Genomic DNA, 23519 nt, shown 5'->3' on the forward strand with positions numbered 1-23519 from the left:
GCACGCACAACTTCAGCATCCGCACAGTTACCAGATATCACAATGACAAGCTAACTTTTTGATTGCTATGGCTGACATCCACTGTGATGTCTTTTAGATGAGAACTATTCGGTCCTTGCAGACGGAGTGGATTATTTGACAAAAGTAGCAGTGCAGTGCTCCTGACACAGACATGTGGGCTGCAGGCCTTTTTTCTGGTCACTCAGCACTTTGGCTATTTCTCATTTCTCAGCTGTTTCTACCTTTCCAAGTCCTTGCTGATCTGAAACAAATTAACTCCTTTTTTGGTCGCTTTCAGAAGTGTTTATTTACAAAAGGGCAGCGCAGCATGGGACCTTTGATGTGGGGCTCGCTAGATTAAATGAATTTACAACTTGCTGTTTAAAGATTTCATCAATACTCTGAAGCTTGGCTCGATTCTCACGCAGTCTGACTTTGGCTGGGATACAAATGCTCCCACAAAGCTTCAATCCATTTCACAAGTTTACAGGAAGATCTAAGGCTATCATCTGCTTTCAGATGAACTCAGTAGATCAGATCACTGTCCACCTACTACACAATTAATGATAATCATTCACCTATCATGGATATTGCAGTCACTGGTTCATCTGTAGTATTTCTCACTATTGCGAGAATATTGGGAGTACTCACTAGACGTGTAGATGTAACCATATTAAAAATATACCTTGTCGAAATACAATATTCCTTTGAAATATATTTTATGAAGTATTGAATTTTCCATTGCCCGTTTTAAGGTAGGTTGTGCTCCAGCCAGTGGGAAATATGCCCCCTAACAAAGGAATACACATTAACCAGTTTTGATTTAATTAATGTCTGGGTTCGGTGATTTTTGTGTGCTCTTAATAAATGGCTTTACAAAGCTCTAATAAGAAGACCTGCGGGTCTTAGACAGTCACACTGCAGCTTCAAGCTATCAGTCAAAATTCATAAAAGTTCAAATGAAGATTTGAACATTTCAAGCAGGATTTGACTGGTTACAATGAAAATTGCAGGTAATGTAAGTTTAGTTTAGGATTTTAATTTGATTTATGTTAATAGCAATCAGCTCTGAAGAACTAACATGACAGCTCACATGAGCTCATGTTTCATAATAAGTAGACATTTGCAGTTCAGTTGAAATCAGAATGAATTAAGCCGTGAAAGAGATTCAGGATTACTGTGTATGATGCCTTGCTGAGGGCAGGAGGTCGTCAGAACAGGTCTACTTCGAAATAAAGTCTCTTTCCAGGTAGACGTGTTGTATTTCCTTAGTCTATTTCAAATATGAGAGACGCAAAATAAATACTATGAAAGAAACTATGGGGTTATTTCTATAAAAAACAGTTCTCTGATTAGCATGAATTATTCTCTGACCATGTTAACACCTACTGTGGGAGTAAAGAAATGTCTTTGAGGGTGAGAAATAAAAGTTAGTCACTTCTACTTACAGTGTAAGAATAAAATCTTTAAGAGCAGCTCTTAATTGATCACATGACATCCATTAAGAGACAAAGATTCATCCTACATCTGCTCCATTTCTTTATCTAGTGATAGTTATACTGCAAAATAATGTTCGTAATTAAGTTTTATTTGTGTAAAATCCTTGGAGCTGTTGTAATGATTTTTTTCATAATAACAATGTACTGAATGACAATGTGACTGTGAGAGATGTTGCTTGTAGTGATGAACCTACAGAGAATCATCACCTGAATCTGCAGCTCCCCTCTGCCTTATTGAGTTGTCTAGTGAGTTTCAGCTGTTTTACTGTTTTGGCTCTCTCAGTGTTATTTTCAGCAGCAAAAACTCAACAACCCACTGTACACTATACCTGCTCCACCCAAAACAGCAGACAGTCACAGTTAGTGATTCTCAGCTGAATATAGTGGATAATTTAGCAGCTAAAACGCCAGATATTTCCCTCAGGATCTGGTAGAGACCAAAAACAGAGCTTAAAAAAGTGTATATTGGATTTAAATTTGTCAGATGCCCAGAAATACAAATGCAAATAAATGAATGTTATTGAAATGAAAAAATGTGGCCCCATAACTGCTGGGTTCAACATATCAACTTAAAAGATGCCAGTGTCGTGTTCACAACCTATTTCCACTGCCTTCAAGTGGCCAAAAAAATCAGTTATTGCACTTGTTTGATCAATCCGGTGGGAATTAGCACATGAACAACAATCTAATATACATGTAAATATATAGATTGGGATGAAATAGATCAGCTGAAATGGAAGCAAAAAGAAAACCAAACAGGAACAGCAGAGAAATCATTTTGTACAGCCAGTGTGAAGCATGTGTCAGAGTCTCTGTACTGCATCAACTTTTAGCCAACTTTTTGAAGATCATTTTTAAATAGTAAGAAATTTGATAAAGAGCATTTATTCTTCATTTTAAACTTCATCTTATCTTTTTCTTTTTTTAAATTGTGATTTTGATACAGACTACATAGATTTTACTCTTAAAATATGCTCCATAAAAAAGCAATTTAAAACTCATAAATCACATTTTCTTTAGCAAATCTGAACTGACAGCCAGAGCTTTACCTTGATGAATTTACTGCCAGGTTATAAGTTATATGGGCGAACATGAAATTAGCTTCATGCAGCTTTGTACAAATCACTGAGTTTAAACTACTGACACAGTTGAGAGATAAAAGTGCCACCTTTTGAAAAAGCCAGTGTCTGCACAATCTGAACGACCCTACTTGTCACAGCGATCCCATCTAATCAGCTCTTCATCACCAGCTCAGCCCTGCTCGTGTAGCCCATGTTCCTTTTGTTGAGACAACAGGGGGCTTTTCGACTAAAATGCCCGGGTGATGAATTTATAATGAGGCGTAAAAGCATGTGCAAACCATCTGATGTTCATGTAAAAAAGATTAGAGCAATCTGGATTGAACTTTGAATTTTTTGGCTGATGTTTAAAAACCGTTTTTACTTCACCCCAACATCAGTGTCACGTTGTGATGTGCATGAGAAGTTAAAGCAGCTTGACTGTCCCTGTATTTAGTCTGTTTTATCATTTGTTTGCATGTTTACAGGAGGGATTGGAAGAAATATGGAGAGAATTGTTACAAGGGAATTTCCAAACTGTACTAATGTCTAAGACATGCGCTCTGTTGCCCAGTAAGTACAGATTGTTGTGTTACAGTTGTGCTGAAATTGTTTGCATTGTTTTCATTTGTTTATTTCTTTCACGCTGATAGCTGCTATCGTTCAAAGTCATGTTTTTAACTCACATGGATAGAGTAAGTATCTAGTTTACAATACTTGATGAAGATCAGTACACCAAGCCAGACTCTGGGGCCTCTAGTTTGAGGGCGGTGAATTGCTACAGTACCCGACACAAAACGTCCAATTAGTATCAGGAATCCTTTGCTCTTTACCACCGCCATGGCTGTGACATTACTAATTTGGGTATGTTATGGCCAATTTTTTACTCCCTGTGACATCAACATGGTTCTTCATTAGGATAATATACAGATAGGAGGCACAGACTGAGTCACTAAAGTAAAATACCTCAAAAGCTTCGACACTACCGTAAGAACCAGTCTGCGAAAAATATTGATGTAATGTAAATGAGAAAAGGTTAGCACAAGAGAGAGAATGTGTAGGCTTTACTGTACAGGTTTGATAAAGTCACTTTAAATTCAGCATCGGATTTCATGAGTCACTTTACAGACATTTAGACCCTCAAGCCATTATAATATAATATAATAATATCCAGGACTTGAAAGGATCAACTAATTTATCTTAATAAAAAACAATGTTTCTGAAACCTCACGGTACTTGTTAATGTTTCCCTCTGTCACACAAAATGAACCGAGAGGCTATAAGATTAGCCAAGTGTAACCATTTTATGTTGTCTTGCTAATAATTTTGCCTTTTTCTTTTACATCCTGAATGAATAATAAAACCCCAAACGACAGAGTTGTCAGTGAAGGCAGAACAAAATGTTGCTCTGCCTCCATGCGACAGAAATACAATTAACAGGTCATTTTAGGTTTAGCCATCATCTTGATATGACACTTTATTCTCTGGATAAACATTAACATTTACCGCCCTATAACTAGAGGTCTTTGATTTGTAAATATAATGAATATATATATAAAAATGTTGAAATCTGACTGTTGTGAAAGCTTCTAAGAAAGAACTGTGTTGTTGGTTTTGCTCTGTAAGATAACATGGTGCTTTCAATGACTTATCTTTCACATGATGGTACAAAACAAAACCTTGATATATGAGAATGGAAGTCTGGCCTTAGAAGTGGAAAATACAGAAACTTGTACATAGAATAAGATGGAATGTAAATCTATACAGTAGCTTCATCCTACTTTATTGTAAACAGGAAGTAGTCTGTTTCCATGACCTTCAGTCTCACAACAAGCTGTATGTCCTTTTTTTTTTATTATTTATTAGATTTTTTTTTTTTACAGTAGCATGCCCTAATTATCTGTGATAAGAGACTTAAGACTATATTAGGGTGAGCAAGTACTGTACATATATATAAATATATATATATATATATATCTCATGGTGATTTTAAAGTTTACTTAACACATTAAACTAATTATTAAACACACTGTCTAATAGTCTAGTTGTGCAATTGCCCAGAAGTTGTGCATGATCTGATCTACTGTTGCTTTTTGTGGATGATATAAAAATCGTCTTGTTTTGAATCATATTTCTTACTGTGAACAAATTGCCATTTTGAAATTGTTCAAAATAAATGTATTTTTTTATGGAATTATGTTTTTCTATTACGCATGCACCTACAGTTTGTGTTGTAACGGATTATGTGAGATATTAATACGATTTACACTTTTTTTTTTCCTGTAGCAAAAGGAGGGCAAGACTTTTTGGCTGTCAGTGAATGAGAAATTACCATGTTGTCATGATCATGAACCTGGAAACAAATGGGCTCACGAAGCTCTGTTTTTACGACATTGCCACAGTCTTATCTGAAGCGCAGGTTCCTTGTAGCAGACGGTGTATCATTCTCAGCCTACCACTTATAATGATCCCAAAGAAGTTCTGAGGGTCGACTTTAATGGGCAGAAGTGTGATAACACCCATGTGAAGATTCCCATCCGACACTTAGACTGAGCTTCATTTTACCTCCATCACTCCATCACTCAAGTTGCCATTTACAGACGGTTTTCTATTTAATGTGGACAATTACTGAGGCTGAAGTCGAGTGATGAGAAACAGGTGATTTTGTAAAGAACTGCTTGTGTCACCATTGCTCTCTTTCCATTCTTTTTTGAAAAAAAAATGAAAAGAAGTCTTGCACACTAAAATGGCTTATAGACACCGAGGTTAGAGGACAGCACTGTGCGGCTGATTGGCTGAAATAACTCTTCACACTCAAAACCGTAGCAACAAGGCCCTTGTTCCTCTGTTTTGCATTTTGTTTGCCACTTCAACAGCTTCATATCACGCACCAATCTTCATCACTCCAACAGCCATCAGTGCCCCGAGAGTCTTATTCTCGCTCCTGCTCTCAGTCTGAATTAACACCAAGGCCTTTCTCTAACTGCCCTGGGATGTTCAGCGGCGCACAATCAAATTGAACGGTGACAATCACTAATGGATGATTCGTGGCAGCCAGACGCCGTAATGTAGCACTCAATGAAAGGAAACATGCTCATCAATTTCACACTGTGGCTAACACAATATTGCTGTGGGTTATTGTTGTGGGACATTTTTCATTCAAGGTGCTACCCAGTCTGGGTAAATCTTCCTTGACTTTGTGTGTGTGTGTGTGTGTGTGTGTGTGTGTGTGTGTGTATGTATGTGTCGATTTCCTGGAGAGGAGATAATTAATTTGTAGCACAGTGGGAGAGCCAAAGAACTAGCCCATTAGAATCACTCCAGGCTATTTGGTGCTTTTCATTGTCCTCCCGCTCGGCCCCACTGTATCATGCAAATGGCTGCACTGAAACTTTGCACATGCTAAGCAGAGAAACTTCAACAGTGAGAGTCCCCGTTGATCAAAACTTTCAATTTGTGATTGAGTCACAGTCAGATAAGGTGGAGTCATAGTTTCTCCCCTTCATGAGGTCTGTTGATTGAGTTGCGCCGCAGACGCCTCCATGGATTTTAACAGATCGAAGACAGGGAAAATAAGCTGTTTATGCTCTTAGAAATGACTTTTACAACCAGCCACACTGAATTAATGTTTGTGTTTCTGCTTTATTCTGCAACCATGGTTACTTCTGCAAGGTCAAATGAAGAACATAGTAACAACCCACTGAATAATCACATCACTTGTAATGAATGAGTCGTCTAGCCTCTTGAGAAATGGAAAATACCGCAGTTCACATTTCTAACATTTCATTTTTCTCTTAATTAAGACATATTTTAAGTATTTAAGTTGAAAGATCGAAAAAAAAACATCATGCAAATATGTTCACAATCGTATTCACAGGTTGATTAGTGGGACTACAAAAAAAAATTCTGTTAAATAAATATCAAGCACAAAATAAAACTCTTCTGATGATCGGCGTGGAGAGGCAGAGTTCGTCTGATGAAGAGTACGAGTTTATTTATGCTTCAGGCTCAATCGGAGGATTGGAGGGAAGAAGTATGGAGAAGCCTCTAGTCAATTTGTCTTACTGACATATGATGCTGACAACATTTAAAAAGAAAAGTTTGATGAAGAAGAACTTCAGTACTTATCCCAAAGAGACAGCAGCTGACCAAAGCTCTGTGCGTAGGCTGAGCCATGTTGACAGGAGATACGTCTTCTCTATCTCTGCGTCCCTCGCAGCAAAGGAGATGAACAAATCTTCAGCCTTTTGTCCGCCGAGTCCTTGGGGGCAAACCTAGCACACAGACTGCAGGCTCCTCTGCTTCACTGTAAACTGAGGAAATGTCAGGTGGAGATGCTGGTATCAATGTGGCTAATATGAACAGTCAAGAATAAATAAAAGGTATTTCAACACAACCCCCCCAAAAAAAGAGCATGTTTCCATTCAAACCTGGTGCTGTTTCAATGTTGTACTTTACCTTTAAGAGGGCACCACAACCTTCACAGTGAGATCAGTTCAAAGAAAAACAACAAAAGCTTCAGAAATATCTTGTAACTGTGTCAAGGCATCTTTTTTAAAATGTCTGGTTGTAAATCTAGTAGCGAATAAACCTTGAACTAATAACTAATTAAAACTAATGTGAGACTGTGGCACTTTTTCTTTTTTTTTTTTTTTTTACTGCATTACAGCAAGTGTCTCTTTGTTAACACAGTAATTATTCAGAAGATTCACATTTTGTTTTCCCATCTAGAAACCAGAATGTACAAGAAATGCTCCTGGCATCAAATAAATATGGAGCACAAGTTTAAAAGTCATTGCATTGTTTAACAGTCAAATTGACTGTAAATCAATCAAATACAAGAATGCTGCTGCAATAATATTCCATATGCATGATTCAGATTCAAGGATTTTTTTTGTGTAATCTGTTTTAAAGTAGGTTTAACATTTATGATGCTAGCATTCATTCCAGTGTCACTAAAATAACTTATTTAAGTCTCCTAAACAAGAGGGATTGCTCAGTTTCTCATCGACTGTATACACCTATCTAGTACACCCACTTTAATCTGCTGTTCTTATTTTTGTTATGACACATATAATATTTTGAGCGGGAAAGAGACAGACTTGATGGAATACACAGATCTGGGACTAGAAGCCCTCCTCCATCTCCTGGATATTGCAAGCTTTCATTTGATGAGACTCTGGTGATAAGATTTACTGATTGTACAGAGCTTAATGAATCTGTGTCCCTCACTGTCTCACTCAGATAAGCTATTTCCACATAGTTAAACAAAGTAAACTTCACAAACACAAGCCCGAAGAACAGAAATCAAAGCATATTTTGAGACATTATTACACATCACTTCTGTTCCGCTGTTTGACATTTTCATATTTGAGCAGACGCAGCTGTAACTAGCTGAGACAAATAACTTTTACTTCTTCCATTATGGATGTACATTATTTACATAAAAAGATCATTGTCCTTGCAAAAATACAAGTATTTTCAGTCAAAAAGTGTCCCTTTTCAAGACGCAAGTATAAATCTGTACAGTCTCCTCAGAGGGATTAGGCAGCACAGTGTGAACTGGTCCATCCATGCATGGGTAGCAAAACACTCGAGACCATTCATTGTGACCGTGGTTTCATAGCTTGCTGGAAGTAACTGCCAAAGAAGATGTATTGCTTTTGAGTCGGTCATAGACTCTCAACATTAAAACACATGGGGCGCTTCATCAGAGAGCTTGATGTCTGTGTGAGATGGCAGGTAGCCTGGCAAGGGAGAAGAGAGGAAAAAGACAGAGGAGGAATTTTATGTAGCTATTTGCATGCGGGTGTATTTTTGCAGGCAAACACATTTATCTTGGGCGGGTCGATTGTTTAGCTACGGGTAGAGGTAAATCAGCTGGAACCTCATAGATATTTCTTGATGAAAATGCTTTCACCACTCCGCTACTTTCCTGATGCACTAATTATTTTATTGGGTCAAATAATTCACCTCGACATTTCATCACTTTAGCCTGCACTTGATTGTGTTTCACTTACCTGTGAATACTAATACCGCGCTATGTCAAATTCAGCTTGGCAAACACATAAATATTCAGGACGTAATAATAACTGTATCTTGGCAACTCAAATGATAACACCAGGGGAGGAAGAGTCGCATCAGCACTTATTAATAAGTGAATACCAGGTATTTCTTCCTCGTCGATGAGCTTCAACTTATGACCGTTGTTTGCCAGAACTTTCTTTGCTGTACTAAAGGATCAGATCAAACATTTTCTCAGTGATGAAGGAAGTGGCGTTTATGGTGTGCACAGCATTTAGCAATTAGATTAAAAAAGCATTTAAAAAAAGCATTTCGCAATAAGATTAAAAAAATTCAACAGCAACATGTTTTTCCAGTAACAATGTCCTGGTTAAGGTATGGTCACATTTGCCTTCTGTCCAATCAAACTGCTCCACAATCAAATCCCCAAAAAGGATATGAATGTCACCAGTGTGCTGTGGTGATGAACAGATATGAGCAGAGTGATCACCAGCTGTAAGTGGTTTACAATAGTGACGCTGCAGTTTGTAGCCTGGTAGTGTAGCATTGTGCTAAACCAGATAACAGCACATTGCTACTTTGTTTTTATTTCTTTGTGGAGCATAATATAATATAGTGCGTGTGCATGTTAGCCTGAATTAGCTTTAGCTAGGTGTGCCTAATAAACTGAGTGTCTGTTTATGTGCAAAATTTCAAGCAAATTGTAGCTACAATAACAGCAAGAGAAGGTTCTCCTGATAATGGATCTCATTTTGCATTTGAATGTGAATAGCCAACTCAGTTTACAAGTCAGCTAGAATGATGACTACGTTGCACACACACAAACACACACACTGCTCCGCACTGTTTCTGCAAATTCACAAGAAAAAGTTGAACAAAGTAAATTTGCCAGAGGTGACCAGGAGGTTGCTACAAAACAAGAAGAAACATCCATGAATTTTTCAGGCAAACTGGCTTCAAAGTAAGTAAAAGGAAGATGGAGTGAAAATTCACCAGCTTATACTTTCACAATTTTTCTCTTCACTTTGAATAGTTTTTATACAAACTACTTTCTACTTAAGAAATAGTTCCAGTAAAAAAAGAAAAAAACTGCTCTGTGGATTATCCAGAGTAATAGGGAAACAGTTCAAGGAAATACATGTTGATATTGAATTCTTCTAAATGTGATTCTTTCTCTTTTCCCTTTTCCAATTCTGTCACTACAAATAATGAAATTCCAGCCACCTCCACAGTGTTGGTGTGGCTGCTGGAATCACAGAGATTGATATCTCAATACATATAAAAACCACTAGATACCACTAGATATAATACACAAAATGTTTTTTATCATACGAGTGAATTGACCCTTTAAGTGATTCCAACATTACCAACATTTTGGTGGCTTTGGAAGGTGATACATTCAATGCAGGTGGTGATTAACTGACCTCCTTACAGGTCTAAAACACAACAGCATGTAAACAACAGACCTTCAAAATCCAACACAAGAGCCGGAAAATACCAATCTGAGTAAACCCTGTGGGTTCTTGAGGTCTGGCTGTAGCTCTAAGGAGGAAAACTAGACACACACCTCTGCTTTTTGAGTCCAACTGTACATCCACACGATCCAGTGAGGTCAGCTTTTCCCCCTCAGGGTTTGGGACTGCTATGGAGGTCACTGTTGGGATGACCTCTTGTTCTTTGTCAGGCTGCTCCGCTGTGTATGTGTTGATGCCTGGGATCTTCCTGTAGGTTATGCAGGGGAGAAAAGAAAAAAAAAAAAGATTAAAAAAAAAAAAAAAAAACAAGTTAATGGAAACCTGCCATCAGGTCTGTTTCACTAATGCTTTCACTAAGCATAATGTGTCACACACTATTTTTAACTGTTAAGAATGGGAGAGGATTGCTTGAAAGCTGGAAACTAGGGCATTTTGCATTCCACTGGGCATTGCTCTCTCACTTTCATATTGTTCACCTCAGTTTTCAATCAATTTTTCATCCCCTCAGATGCACCCCCAATTCTGCTTAAAACTAACATCTTGCATTTCTAATTTCAGATTTTTCCCCTTGTGACTTTGTGCCGCAGCTGGTGCTGTGACATTTGAGGCAGCCTTTGAAACTCAAAGTTGATTTCTTAATGTTGTAATTATAATCCTGAAAGTTAGAGTTAAGTAATGTTTTACTTTATAATGAGTAAAGATTCTACAAACTACTGAGGAAGTAAACCATCCCCCTGTGATTGGCATGGGATTACCTGCAGCAGAGGATGCTATTTACTGTATGTCCCTCACTGTATAATATATGTTGTCTCAGGACTTATCTCCTCAACCTTTCCTGCCATTCTGCAGAGTATGCCTCACCTTGAATGGCTGTGTTTAGCATTTCTGAAAGGTCAACCCTCACATTGTCAGATAGATGAATATTGATAACTGCAGGACTCTGACACCCATTCAGCACTGTGGGAGAATTGATTAGACTGTCATTCCCTGTAATATTCTGCAGATTGAGACAGAGGGGAATTGTCTTCTTCCTCAAGCTATTATTGTGCTGCGAGTGTCCATAACTCAGAGATATATGGTGTCTGAATACTTCTGGAAAGTTTTAGCAGTTCAGCAGTGAGGTGCTTGCTTGTAGATAATGGGACCGACTCTAAATAGAGCCATTATGCAAACACACACACACACACACACACACACAAATAAAACAACAATATCACATCTATCTTATGGTCGATATTTGCAATGATGTGAGGCTGACAATCTGAGGATTCATTTTCAACCGTTTTCCCTTTGACTGTGCTCTATATGTGGTTGCAATATCCAATATCCATTATATACTGTACCTTTTAAATTTATATATTACAAAGACGGCCAAGCCCATCAGTACGACTGAGACGAGCATGATGACTGCAGTGCCGCTGTGGCCACTATCACTGCTGTCCACAAGAGGAGCTTTGAAGGAGAAACAATAGAAAGAGAAACTCAGAGCACATTCAGGCCAAAGGAGGAGAAATTAATATTTTCATCTTATATGAGTATAACTTACATAATAATCCTATTATGTAACAAGCCGGAATCACCACTGTCTTATTATGCTGACAATATTTGAGAATCATGACCAAGAGAGCTAATGTCCAATCAACACTTTCATCTTTTCTTTATGGTTTAGTTTACTTTATTTCACCAGGATAATCCACTCACTATCAATACAGCTCCCCAGGGTATTAACATGTATTACAACATGTATTAAGCTTAGTTTGTTTGCTTGTAGTCCTACAATTCATCTTCATCTCCAAACAGGAAGAGCTGCACAAAGTCTGGCCTCAAATTTAGAGACAACCACCAGAAATGCAATTTTTTCCTAAAAATGGATTGGACTGTTCAGGCAGGTGTGCGGCAGATGCAAGCGGACTCACCCGGAGACAGCCGCGTGGCATACACGTTCACCTGCACCCCCGGTTTGAGTGTGAACTGGATGAGGTCTTGGTTCAGAGCACTTAGCAGAACCTGAGAAAGCTATGAGGAGTGACCGAGCAGAGAAGACTCTGTTAGCAGCGGCTGCACAGCAATATTCAACAGTCATCAATATTTCAGCTGCAGTCATTTCATCCAACAGCCCTGAATTATGAATCAGAATTTTTGCTCCCTTCTAAAGAGGAGCAAATGTTGATCTGACACGCGGAAAACCAAACCTGCTGCGGCGAAACCCAGCAGCCTTTTATAAGCGATGGAAACCCTATCAGGTAAAAGGGCAGTCTGCCTATAGTGTGGCAGTGACATTTAAGAAAAAAAATGATCTTTTGCTATTTCTGTCACATGGGGGGCTTTCTTTAGTACACCTATTTCCAAAACAACATGATTAACCAATGTAAAAGTTCAGTGAGGCAAAGCTATTGAAAATCAAAGGATGTCCTATTATCGTAAAATTGCCGTTTTAAATTTTCCCCCTGAAGTGCCTCAAGTTCTTCTGCTTTTCACACCTAGATGAAGCAGTCATTTAACAAGAGACCAAAATGCCTTCCTGGAGCCCATTTGAGTCCTTAGCCATGCCTCACTAATTCCATCTCGCTCTTTCTAAAATCTTTCCACTGGTTAAAATTAGACTGCTCTACACAGTATGAATAATTACTTTTTGTTCTAGTGGCATATCAGGGTCAGTAAATCTATTACACATTTTAATAAGCCGCTCCACGCATACACTCACCACATGCACGTGTGTATGTGTGGGCACACGCTCATTTAGTGCATCCACATTGCAAGTCATTCACTGGAGATGAGAACAGTGAACTGAAGATTTATTACCCCATTGTCTGTGAGGTTCTGCCAGGTAATCAGACAGGCTTTAGATAAATACATCTCTTTAATTCCCAATCCAGGCCGCCTGCCCCAGTTTGTCTCCTTTCTCGATGGTGCCAATTATATGATGCATCAATGTAATTAAATACCTATTAACTTAGTTCAAGACTGACTGTGAGCCAGCAAAATTATGTTTTCTTGTGATACACTGAGGCTGTATCCGTTATGATGAATAAATGAGCATATCTAAGCAGTGCTTATCAGCTCTGTTTAATTGTTTTGTTTATATAGCGAATAGCTTTCTATAACATATGAAATCAGTTTTGAAGATCCAGGAATCTTATTTTACTATAAGTAAATAATAACAACTATGATGCATGAGGGCTTGAAATTATTACGGCTTTATTATCATCTAAAGGTTTATGCAAGTGTTTAAACTTCTAAACGGTGGCGTTATGTACTGAGATGCTCTGTGGGTATTACTCCAGGGCTCTGATGGATGCTGTTTCTGTGCTTTTACATGGGCAGACATTGCCCTCTAGTGTTGACATTATGCATCACTCTCTAAGAGGGAAATACAAAGTGAGGGAACATTAAATCATTTAGCATGTAAAGACACAAAATCTAATTTCTGAAAGGTGGAGCTTCTCTGAAACAAAGAGTGCAATCAGAGGGGAAAACAAGTTTTTTTTTTGTTTGGTGGCAAACAAAAACAATCCTGAATTAACAACTGCATGATTAAACCATTATAAAATCATGATTATGGTAGAATTGAGGAGCAGTTCTTTGATTGAACGACTCTGCGGGTAATCGAAGGGGTTTACTCTAGAAACTAATTAAAAGGGAAGTCTTATGGAGCTATATGAGATAATATCCTATATGCCTGCATGATAATAACTGTGGAGCTGTGACATATTCCTTTTGTTCTCTGTATCTTCACTTAATGGACTGCACCAAAGTTTTTGCATCTTTTACCCCAATTACTACAACAACGTAGAGTCTTCATTACTGCTGACCTTTCCCGAGAAATAACATAGCGTTTTCCCTACCTACCATACAGCCAGTGGTGTCTATTCATTTCGCTGTGGTATGAAAATACTTTTGCAGAGACTTTAAACTTGGCTGACTTTGATAATCCATCACAGTGGGCATTATGTCTGCATTTATTTTTGTCAAAGTTAACCTTATTGCTGTGTGGCGATGGAGTGCAGAGTTTCCAAATCAAGCCGCACTTAAAACTGTGTTACACCGCGACGATAATGTAACTTTGACAAATATAAATGTGGACATGATGCTCATTGTGATGTATTGCCTCACCCAAACAAGCTTTAAGACGCTACAAGTTGATTTTCATACCGGACTGAAATGAATGGAAACCAGTAGCTGCCTGGAAGGGGAGGAAAAGGGATTCAAATGTATGTGAAATGCAAAACATTTCATAAAAGAACTGGAAAGTAATCAGTGAGGATGCAAATTACGTTTGATATTCAGCCTCTTGTATAAAAGATTTTGAATCTCACAAGGGAAAGAAAATGGGCCAGGCAACAGAGTCATAAAGGGGAAATAAAAATAAAAAAAACAAGCAAAAAAAACTGTGATATCCAACTTTCCAGGTAGTCAGAGATAAGAGAGGAGGCATCTGCGCAAGTCCGAGTACCTGTTCACTTTTTTAATTACAGTGCGCACACACTTTGTCAGTACTGTGCACAAACAAGGAGGAAGGGCAGTTAAGATGTAAACTTTTCTTTGAAACGCCTCTCGAATATGTGAAACCTTGAAAAAAAAAAAAAAAACTTCAAGTATCTCCAGGCCAGAGACTACTTTAGTAAAGAAACTAAACAAGCCGAGGATAGTGGACCTAGTTCGACATATTCAGCACATACAGAAGATTAAAGACAACAAGTATCTAATATCAGGATTACAATGGAACACAAAACTGACTCAAAAACTATTCAACTGCCCTTGTCAATAGGAAATAAGATATAAGAGATACTGGAGCATGATTGCATGAATATATGGGAAAGCCAGATGGCATCTCCCGGATAAACTCACAGGATGAATTATCTTTTAGGGCTAGCAAGAAAGCTGTCATGGAAATGGCTGCAGCCAAAACCTCCAACAAAGGATGCAACTGTCAGTGAAATAATCTGTTGGGAGTAACTGACCTTTATCTTGACAATATGAATAATATGTGAAATAATGGAAAATATACTGATATACTGTGTTGGTCTATATGTGCCTATTATATGTAACTTCTCACATATGTCATTGAAAAACTGTGTTTTAAAAGTATTGTGTTGTTCCAGTCAATCCACTCATTGACTTGAAAACAATAACAATATTTTATGATGTTCGGTCAAGGTTACATCTTGTGGTGAGAGAAATGACAGAACATCATAAAATATGTTCCCTTTTTAATAAAACAATAGAGCTTAATAGTGTTGTACTGTTTTGAAACTCAAAAGTAAAGAGCATGTTCTCCAGGGACGTTCTCTCTGGAGACAGTCTCTTTGACTTCCTCAGCTTGCGCGTGTGCGTGTGTGTGTGTGTGTGTGTGTGTGTGTGTGTGTGTGTGTGTGTGTGTGTGTGGTTTTAATTATCGCAGAAAACCACATTGTAGTGAGCACCTGCCAGGGCCGCTGAAATGATTTGAAGAGAGAGTACCTGATCCAGGTGGGCCCACTTTTCATCCGTGGCTCCATCTCTTGACCTCTTCTCAGGCACAATGAAAACCTCGGCCGTGGTTGGTAAGCCCGGTAGTACGGTGACCAGGAGCTGATCCTCACTGATTCCTGTGACCTTTAGTAGTAACAACAAAACCTCATTAAAAACAGGTTTTTAACTGACACTGACACTGTGTGGTGAGATTCTACGCTTTGGCCCTGAAATACGATTCTTGGGGGTTTCCCGTATTAATGAGTAAATACTGTTGGCTTTCTGCTTCATATATCATTTGCCTAAGTACAAGTCAATGTCAAGATATAATGCGTGGATCAACTAAAACATGCAAGTGCAATTTGACAGTCTTTGGTAAAGGCCAGGGCTTTTAGTGCATCTATGCCGTAACCAGAGGTCCGCTGTCAGTTTCCTGGTGTAAACCATGGTAATATCTGACAAGACAGAAGGTCAAAGTGAATGTTTCATACTGAGGGCTACTGTAGGATATATATAGAGCTCAGTATCCAGGTCTTTTACATAACCTGCTGCTTTTTTGACATCCCCGCAGTGTCTGAGATGGAAAACCAGGCGCACTTAACCACAGTTAGGCTCACTTTACTTGAGGTTTTGGTGTTCTCTCAAGGCAATTGCATTCATCTCTCTAAAGTGCAAATGGCAACTGTCATGGCAGAGCTTTTATTGCCCTTTAGTGTTTTGACAAGTTCGGTTGAAAGCTTGTACTGGTAGTAATGATTTGAGATGCTGTGCTACAGAGGGCTGACAAATTAATGGAAAAACCAACATCAAGTGTCTTTGTAAGTTGTTGTTCCAGTTTGACCAAAACAGCGTCATTGATTCCTTGTCATAGATTCTCCAAGTCTCTGAATCCTACCGGAGGGATGAACATCATTCGACCAAAAGAGATTCGCTAATTTTTTGTTTTGATGATGGCGGTGGACAACGGTGTAGAGCGCTGTCTAATGTGTTATTCCAAGATCCCCCAAAGTTGTACAATTGGATTGTGGTCTGGAGACTGTGAAGGCCATTAGTGATGGGCTGATGAAGCCTCGTTGAAAGTGAAAGTGTTTTAACTTGGGACAGGTAGAAATACAACTTTTCAGAGGCCGCATCCTTCAGAGGCTGCATTTGAAGACAAACTGCGTCACAGCAGCACGACTAGGCTGTTTCATTTGGAAGGCTCCTTTAAATGTCGCCGACTTTTCCTGTGTAACAAAGGCTCCAACAGGTAGATCCTTGGGGCCAGAAGCTATCCCAAGATTGATTGCATTCCGGTAATGAACATAATATAGCAGCAAACAATGCCAACAGAGAGCCTGGGGATTACACTTTTAAATTTAAGTATTGGGTTTCAGCTCGGTTGAACATCTAACAACTGTTAAAAAACCGAGGGCCTTAAAACCTCAAGTTTTTGTTAAAAAAAAAAAGTTACATGGTGTCAAGGTTGCTCAGCGATGGAAGTGGTGCTTTGTGATGCAATGGAAAGGGCGAGCGCAGCTGATAATGCAAAGCAGAAATCCTCCGTAGGCCAGGCCGTCTCATTTCTGTTCGGCCTTCACGGTCTACGACGGCAATGAAGGCCACACATTCGTTGGACGTCGTCCCCCGAAGGATGCGGCCCCTGAATTGAGACGTTATTGACTCCTCAAGCTCCTCTATAACTTCACATCACTAATTTTCATTCTCATTAAACCACCCAGTGAGGCCTTGTTAACTGTATGGCGGCATGTGTATTTGTTATGGCTGCATTCATTTATTCAGGTTTTTCCGTTAGTTTATCACATCTGTATGGAGGCATGCAGAGGTGAACAGCTAATTGCACAGCAAGTGAGTTGACAGACACTACCAGACCATTTATCAAGCGGTGGAGTGCAACGCTTGACACAAAACCACATGCATACATTACAAATGCAGAATAACTGAGAATGGAAATGTTAGTGGCTGGTGCAAAGCTGCTAATTGCCGGAGTCAGAATGAGGTCTACTGGAGTAAGCAGCTGAAAAACTGACCTGAACCATGGAGCTCTTCACCACTCTGCAGATGTCCTCTCTCCACTCAGACACCCCAGGGTTCATCTCGTCCAAATTAGAAGAAAAGGCCAAAACATGTGATCGGAAATAATCTGAAATGGTCAGAAATTACATTTTGTTAATGTACTTCCCCATTATGGAGGATCCCTCTTCACAAAAATCCACTTCAGTTTTCAAATAACGCCCCTAACTTTTTGTTGTGGTGGTCACCTGGACAGAGTCAATTCTGTACCTTAATTGTGAGAGGAAAATCATTTCAACAATTAAAAAGAAAGAAAGAAAATGTTTACATACATTCAGGAAAGATAGTTTAATGCATAAATGTAGAAGTTCAGTTATTAGTTGTCTGTGACTTTACAAGTTCTCGTCAAAACATGGACAAATGAAAAGAAAATCTTTTGGGGGAAAAAAAGGCTTCAAAGTCGAGCTAAAAGGTTAATTCTTAACCAATTCTTATTACATGGTCCACTCACTCGAGCTCTCAGCCACATCTCATGGCCTTCATAGGCAATTGGAGTTCGGTCCTTGAGTGGAAACTGGGGTTACTGTCTCACCCACATATATAACCACCTGTTATCACATCCTGTCCTGGAAAAACCAAGTGAGTGGTCCTGTCATCCAGTTTTTGTTTCAGTCAAAAAGCTCTGACTCCACAGTTTTCCCTGTATTGCAGTAAGAGGCTGTTTAAGCGCAATGAGTAAAATAAAATGAGAATGTATGGTTCACCATAAACTGCCACAGTCATTTGGTCCTGATGGACAGTGTTGCCAACTGAAGCCTGAACAGTGACACTGTGGCTTCCCTCCTTGGAGAAAGTGAAGGACATCGCTCCGTCCAGGGTGACAACAGGCTGAAGACAAAGACAAAGACAGAGAGATGTACTGTGACTTGTGAACCTGTCATTGCGTGGTAGAGTGGTAGTGAATGCGAAATTAAGGCTTACCTCTGTTTTGTTATCAAACCACCAGTAATAGATGACTGTCCCCACGTTGCTGGGCTGTAACACTGTGGTGAGATTTACTGCTTTGTTCTTGACGACCACTGAAGGAGCCGAGAGCTGGACCTGTTCAAGTTGACCTTTAGAGAGAAAACACAACAATTCACACCTTCACACCTACTAAAATATGTTAAATGTATGTTTCTACAAATATAAATAATCTGCTTCCATGATGCTCCAACTTCCAACAGTGGCCATGTATTAAGCCATGTTTTGGCACAACAGTGTCTGAGACACAGTGAGCATATGGACGGACCCTGAAGAAGTTGTTGCTTGACAAGTGTATGAGGACAGTTTGATGCTTTTTGCTGCCATTAAAATGTCACCATGGGAATCCATTATAATGAGCTGAATTTAAGCTGACTCCTGTTCTTCTCTGTCAACGAGGAAACAACTAACGGGTGTCTTTTATGCCTACACAGGGTGAGTGACACTCAAAACTTTGGATGGAGTTTTCCGAGTCTCTCTTTAATGAGCCAATTTGAAGTTAATGAAGAGTCATGAGTGCATTTGCCCAAGTTTTTCGTATTATTATTTATATTTCTAAAGGCTGACAAGTTGAAGTATTTTGAACTATTAAGGCCGTTGGATCTCACAGTCCATGATTATCTGTGATAAAGGAGGAGCAACACTGACGAGTCCGCTCGTCCTCTTCTTTCTGAGGAAGCTCAGATCTTTCAATGTATGCAGCAAGATGCTGGAGATTGTCTATCAGTCTGTGGTAATGAGTGACATCTACTGTGCTGTAGTCTGCTGGGCGAGCAGCATCTGTGCTAGAAAAGCCAGCAGGAGCAATTAACTCATTCGCTAGGCTGAGACCATTATTGGTCAGAGCTGAGCCAGTGAGGAGCAAGAGGTCACTGAACAAACTGCTCTCCATCATGGACAATCCATCCCATCCCCTGCATGACACACTGCAGAGACAGCAGCTCGTTTTCTATCTATCTATCTATCTATCTATCTATCTATCTATCTATCTATCTATCTATCTATCTATCTATCTATCTATCTATCTATCAATCACACCAGTTAATCACCACATGTGCAGGTGATGAGCAACCCTTTTATAGTAAATTCACACTTGGGGTTAAAATAATGCTTACAATAACTTACATAAATATAAATATGTAAAAATTTAAATACACTTTGGAGGGAAAGAAGGCTCATCTTTGTATTTACAAAAAAAAAAATCTTTGATCGCACAACTTTTTATGATTTGACAGCAACTAAATGACTGTTTTTGACTCACATGAGATGTGAAGGTACAGTATCACCCTGTCAAAGCCAAGAGTGTTGCTTGCTGTTGCAGAAACTAGGTAGATGCCAACTTTACTGTAGATATGCTTGACCCCGTCATCGATGGAGCTTATGTTAACATACGATATGGCGGTCCCGTCGCCGAAGTCCACTGTTATACTTGTTGTGAAGCCAAGACCCTTCAAAAAGAAAACAAAATACTGTCACTCAACACTGCAGCCTCAGTTGTTTGTCAGTGGCCTCACTGACATATAACACTGTGCATTTTCTATAATATCTTCAAGAACAAGGTCAAGTGGTAAATCATGTCACTGCATATTTATTTGACATGCTGGCACTTCAGCCTACAGATACAGATAACAGACACAAAAGAATAACCATGCAGCCTGTTCCCTGTTGCACACACTGTTGTTGCTTTGTTTAAGTGAAGTCAGCACCTCTTCCAGAAAGACCAAGAAGGTGACATTCCTCCCCAGCGTCGCTACCAGGGTTCCCTCGCTGGTGAAGAGCTGGAGGCCCCTGGGGACCTGACTGGGACACTTCTGTCGCCTGGGGCTGTACTTCAGCAGAGTTCCTTCGGTGCAGTTGTTAGACAAAGCCTTGCGATATCTGGATTCAGGAACACGGCATGAGTAAATAAACAAGCATCCTATCATATATACACAATACATATATATACACATATACAATAAAGTGTCTTGAGAAAACCCTTGTGATTTGGCGCTGTATAAATAATTGAATAGATACAAACACAGGAAAAAAATATGCATGAATGTCTGTCAATTTTCAATTGTTTTCAAGTTTACCAGCCATTCATGTGTAGTATGCAAACAACCATTTTCACACAGAATAGCAGGTTTTCAAGGGGAGTAGAGCTTCGATGTAATAAAGGGCATTTGCGCCTCGACTACTGCCTTTGCTCGTGTCGGTACAAGCGAATCAGGCGTACCCTGTGGTGTTGAGGAAGCTGTCCCCCGTGATGCAGTCTCTAGACGCTGCTGAAGGAACGAACCAGAAAGCCGGAGTGCAGCTCCCATCAATCTGCCTCTCAAACCCGTAGTCACTGTTTCAGTTGGAATAATAAGTACAAAAAAAAAAGATACACTAAAGTGTTATCAAGATTAGTTATCATTTATTTAAAATATCAAATATAATATCTGAGCTCAAACAGAATCATAGACAATAAGTGTATGTCTGTGAACAGAGGTTTGGGTGAGAGAAAATTCACAGCAACCCAGAGTATTTGTGATTTGATGTTTTTTGTATCAAACTTCTGAAGCAAGAAAAAAGCATTGTTCGTGTTTACACAAACTATAATTATACCTTGGCAAAGTCAGAGGGCTCTGTCACATTTCTTTCATCATGATCAGGGAAACAGTCTCAGGAGCCAGAGTTGCAAAGTTTAATGAGTCTTTTAGTAATAAAGTGGTGTTAAGCTTGTAATGTACTAGTCAGTGCTGATCAATTAGGGCTGGAACAGAAAGATAAAAGAAAGTATGAGACAGAGTGAAGTGTTGAACAAAAAGTTTTGACTTGAAGCGATACTTGTGAGACATCAAGAAGAAGCTTATAATAGAGTTTAGGGTGAACCATTAGTGTTCTTCATTATCCAGATCTATTCCTGTCCACTTGATATAAGAAGAAAGATACAGCAGTGTACCCCTATCACATATTTGACTGTGACTGGTCCTTAAGCGCAGCCTCCACACACACACACACACACACACACACACACACACACCACACACACACACACACACACACACACACACACACACACACACACACACACACACACACAACACACACACACACACACACACACACCACACACACACACACACACACAACACACACACACACACACACACACACACACACACACACACACACACACACACACACACAACACACACACACACACACACACACACACACACACACACACACACACACACACACACACACACACACACACACACACACACACACACACACACACACACACACACACACACACACACACACACACACACACGAGAGCTTCAGGACAGACACCAAACAATCTGGCCAAACCATATCATCTCAAAACAAAAAGAAAATTAAATCAAATATTGGACCGTTACAGGCAGAATGGGCTTCCCAGGGAGGCCAGGCTGTGTTCACTTTGTCATAAAAAATAGATTGCGACAGAATCTCACTTCCTACTATACCATTAGAATTATAAGGATGATAGAGAGGTTTTGTTTGCAGAAAAGAAACAATACATCAATATATCCTGAGTCTATCCATGTCCCTGATCCTCAGAAACTGGCCTGTCTATTTGGGGAGAAAAGTCTGTGTGCAGGATTAGCTGCAGAGTACGTTGACTGTTGTGAAGAGAAACAGACTCTGTAGGGAATGTTTCAGTCATGTTATGGTCATGAGCTGAATTGAATGTAATTGTTATTGCTTTTTATTGTATTGTATTTGATATGATGCGGATATTTGCGTAGTATTGTGTATTTATTGCTAATCATCTATCTGTGTTAGTCATTTTCTGTTCTGCTTGGGCAATATAGGTTTCTGAACTGTCATGCCAATAAAGCAGAATCTGAATTTGAATTTGACGGCTGAGCAATTATTCAATATTATTGGTCATCTTCAAATAGTGTTTATATGATCATACAGTCTTACTGTTCTATCAAATTCTATTGTCCCAAATATTTTTTTCCCAAACAAATTGTAGTTAAAAATAAACAAAATTATTATTCAAATTTTTTTTTTAATGAATTTTAAGAGTCTGGTGTAATGTAATGTGTGACCACAGTTCATTGCTCTAAACAGCGGTTTGATTATTTTATGTATTTTTGCACATGTAAGCTATATTGTGGTAGATACATTTGTATATACTGAGATCAGATATTATATTAGTAAGAAATTATTCATACCCGAGAGTTCAAACCACTGACAGCGTCTTTTGTAAATTGTAGTGATAAAAATACAACAGAAATAAGAATAACAAGTAGTGAATTATAAGATAAGTCTTCAAACTCTCCTCTTGTTGTGCCTTAGGTTTGCTTCACAGACTCTGCCTCTGGAGATTGATAAAGTGTTGTGCATTCATTGGATTTAATGAAGTGAAAAGAGTAGCTGCAGAGCAGGGAACTCACCACTCAAAATCTGCCTCTGTGCATGGGCAAGAGTCTGACATCTGGGAAATATACTGATCTCTGGCCTTGACACATCGAACGTTTGCTTTCAGTTTTTGGAAGATTCTCTTCATTCCCATGATGCATACTTCCCCCTGTGATGAATAATGCATCAAAAACATTTCAGAGGGTCTTTTTCCCCCTTCTTTTGTCTTTCTACTATCTTTATTGTGTGAACGAATCAAAAAGATTCACTCGAGTTTAATCAATGACTTAAAGTTCATCTTATCAGAATCCAAGCAGCAGCAAGATCCTCTTACCTCACTGTGTAACTGCCATGTCAGATAATCTTCAGATGTGCACCATTGTTGGAAAATGGACCGGAAGTCAATTTTGACAAGTTGCCACTCGGATCGATGACTGAAATGACCAAATATTCTGCACAAACAAAGGTCAAAAACATTTGGTACATAGGGCAGATTCAAGAAATAAAACATGTTGCATCTTGTAATTGTAACTTCACTTTGGGTGATTTTGATGCATTGATTTTATTCCATGTTCCTCTGTGGGTTGAGA

The 23519-nt window shown here is 39.1% G+C and overlaps 2 protein-coding genes across 4 annotated transcripts in view; one reads left to right on the forward strand and one right to left on the reverse strand.

Annotated features, from left to right (window-relative positions):
• Positions 1-4589, forward strand: part of sorcs3b (sortilin related VPS10 domain containing receptor 3b) — a 58332-nt gene extending 53743 nt beyond the window's left edge. The window contains exon 27 of the mRNA XM_056396243.1: positions 3046-4589. Coding sequence (XP_056252218.1) covers positions 3046-3110 — 65 coding nt within the window. The 3' untranslated portion in view covers positions 3111-4589. The remainder of the gene's footprint in view (positions 1-3045) is intronic.
• Positions 4590-6179: 1590 nt separating this feature from the next.
• The window catches only part of LOC130181565 (VPS10 domain-containing receptor SorCS1-like), a 52209-nt gene continuing 34869 nt past the window's right edge, over positions 6180-23519 (reverse strand). For 2 of the 3 annotated variants that reach the window (XM_056395874.1, XM_056395875.1), the window contains exons 15-27: positions 23264-23381; positions 22965-23098; positions 20762-20875; positions 20250-20421; positions 19805-19991; positions 18502-18635; positions 18285-18408; positions 17538-17650; positions 15517-15651; positions 11973-12072; positions 11400-11508; positions 10149-10303; positions 6180-8304 (exon numbers count right to left, since the gene is read on the reverse strand). In XM_056395874.1, coding sequence (XP_056251849.1) covers positions 8246-8304; positions 10149-10303; positions 11400-11508; positions 11973-12072; positions 15517-15651; positions 17538-17650; positions 18285-18408; positions 18502-18635; positions 19805-19991; positions 20250-20421; positions 20762-20875; positions 22965-23098; positions 23264-23381 — 1654 coding nt within the window. In that variant the 3' untranslated portion in view covers positions 6180-8245. The remainder of the gene's footprint in view (positions 8305-10148; positions 10304-11399; positions 11509-11972; positions 12073-15516; positions 15652-17537; positions 17651-18284; positions 18409-18501; positions 18636-19804; positions 19992-20249; positions 20422-20761; positions 20876-22964; positions 23099-23263; positions 23382-23519) is intronic. The other variant, XR_008829595.1, reaches the window with a different exon arrangement.

The sequence above is a fragment of the Seriola aureovittata genome, chromosome 14, assembly GCF_021018895.1.
Source record: "Seriola aureovittata isolate HTS-2021-v1 ecotype China chromosome 14, ASM2101889v1, whole genome shotgun sequence".
Lineage (NCBI taxonomy): Eukaryota > Metazoa > Chordata > Actinopteri > Carangiformes > Carangidae > Seriola > Seriola aureovittata.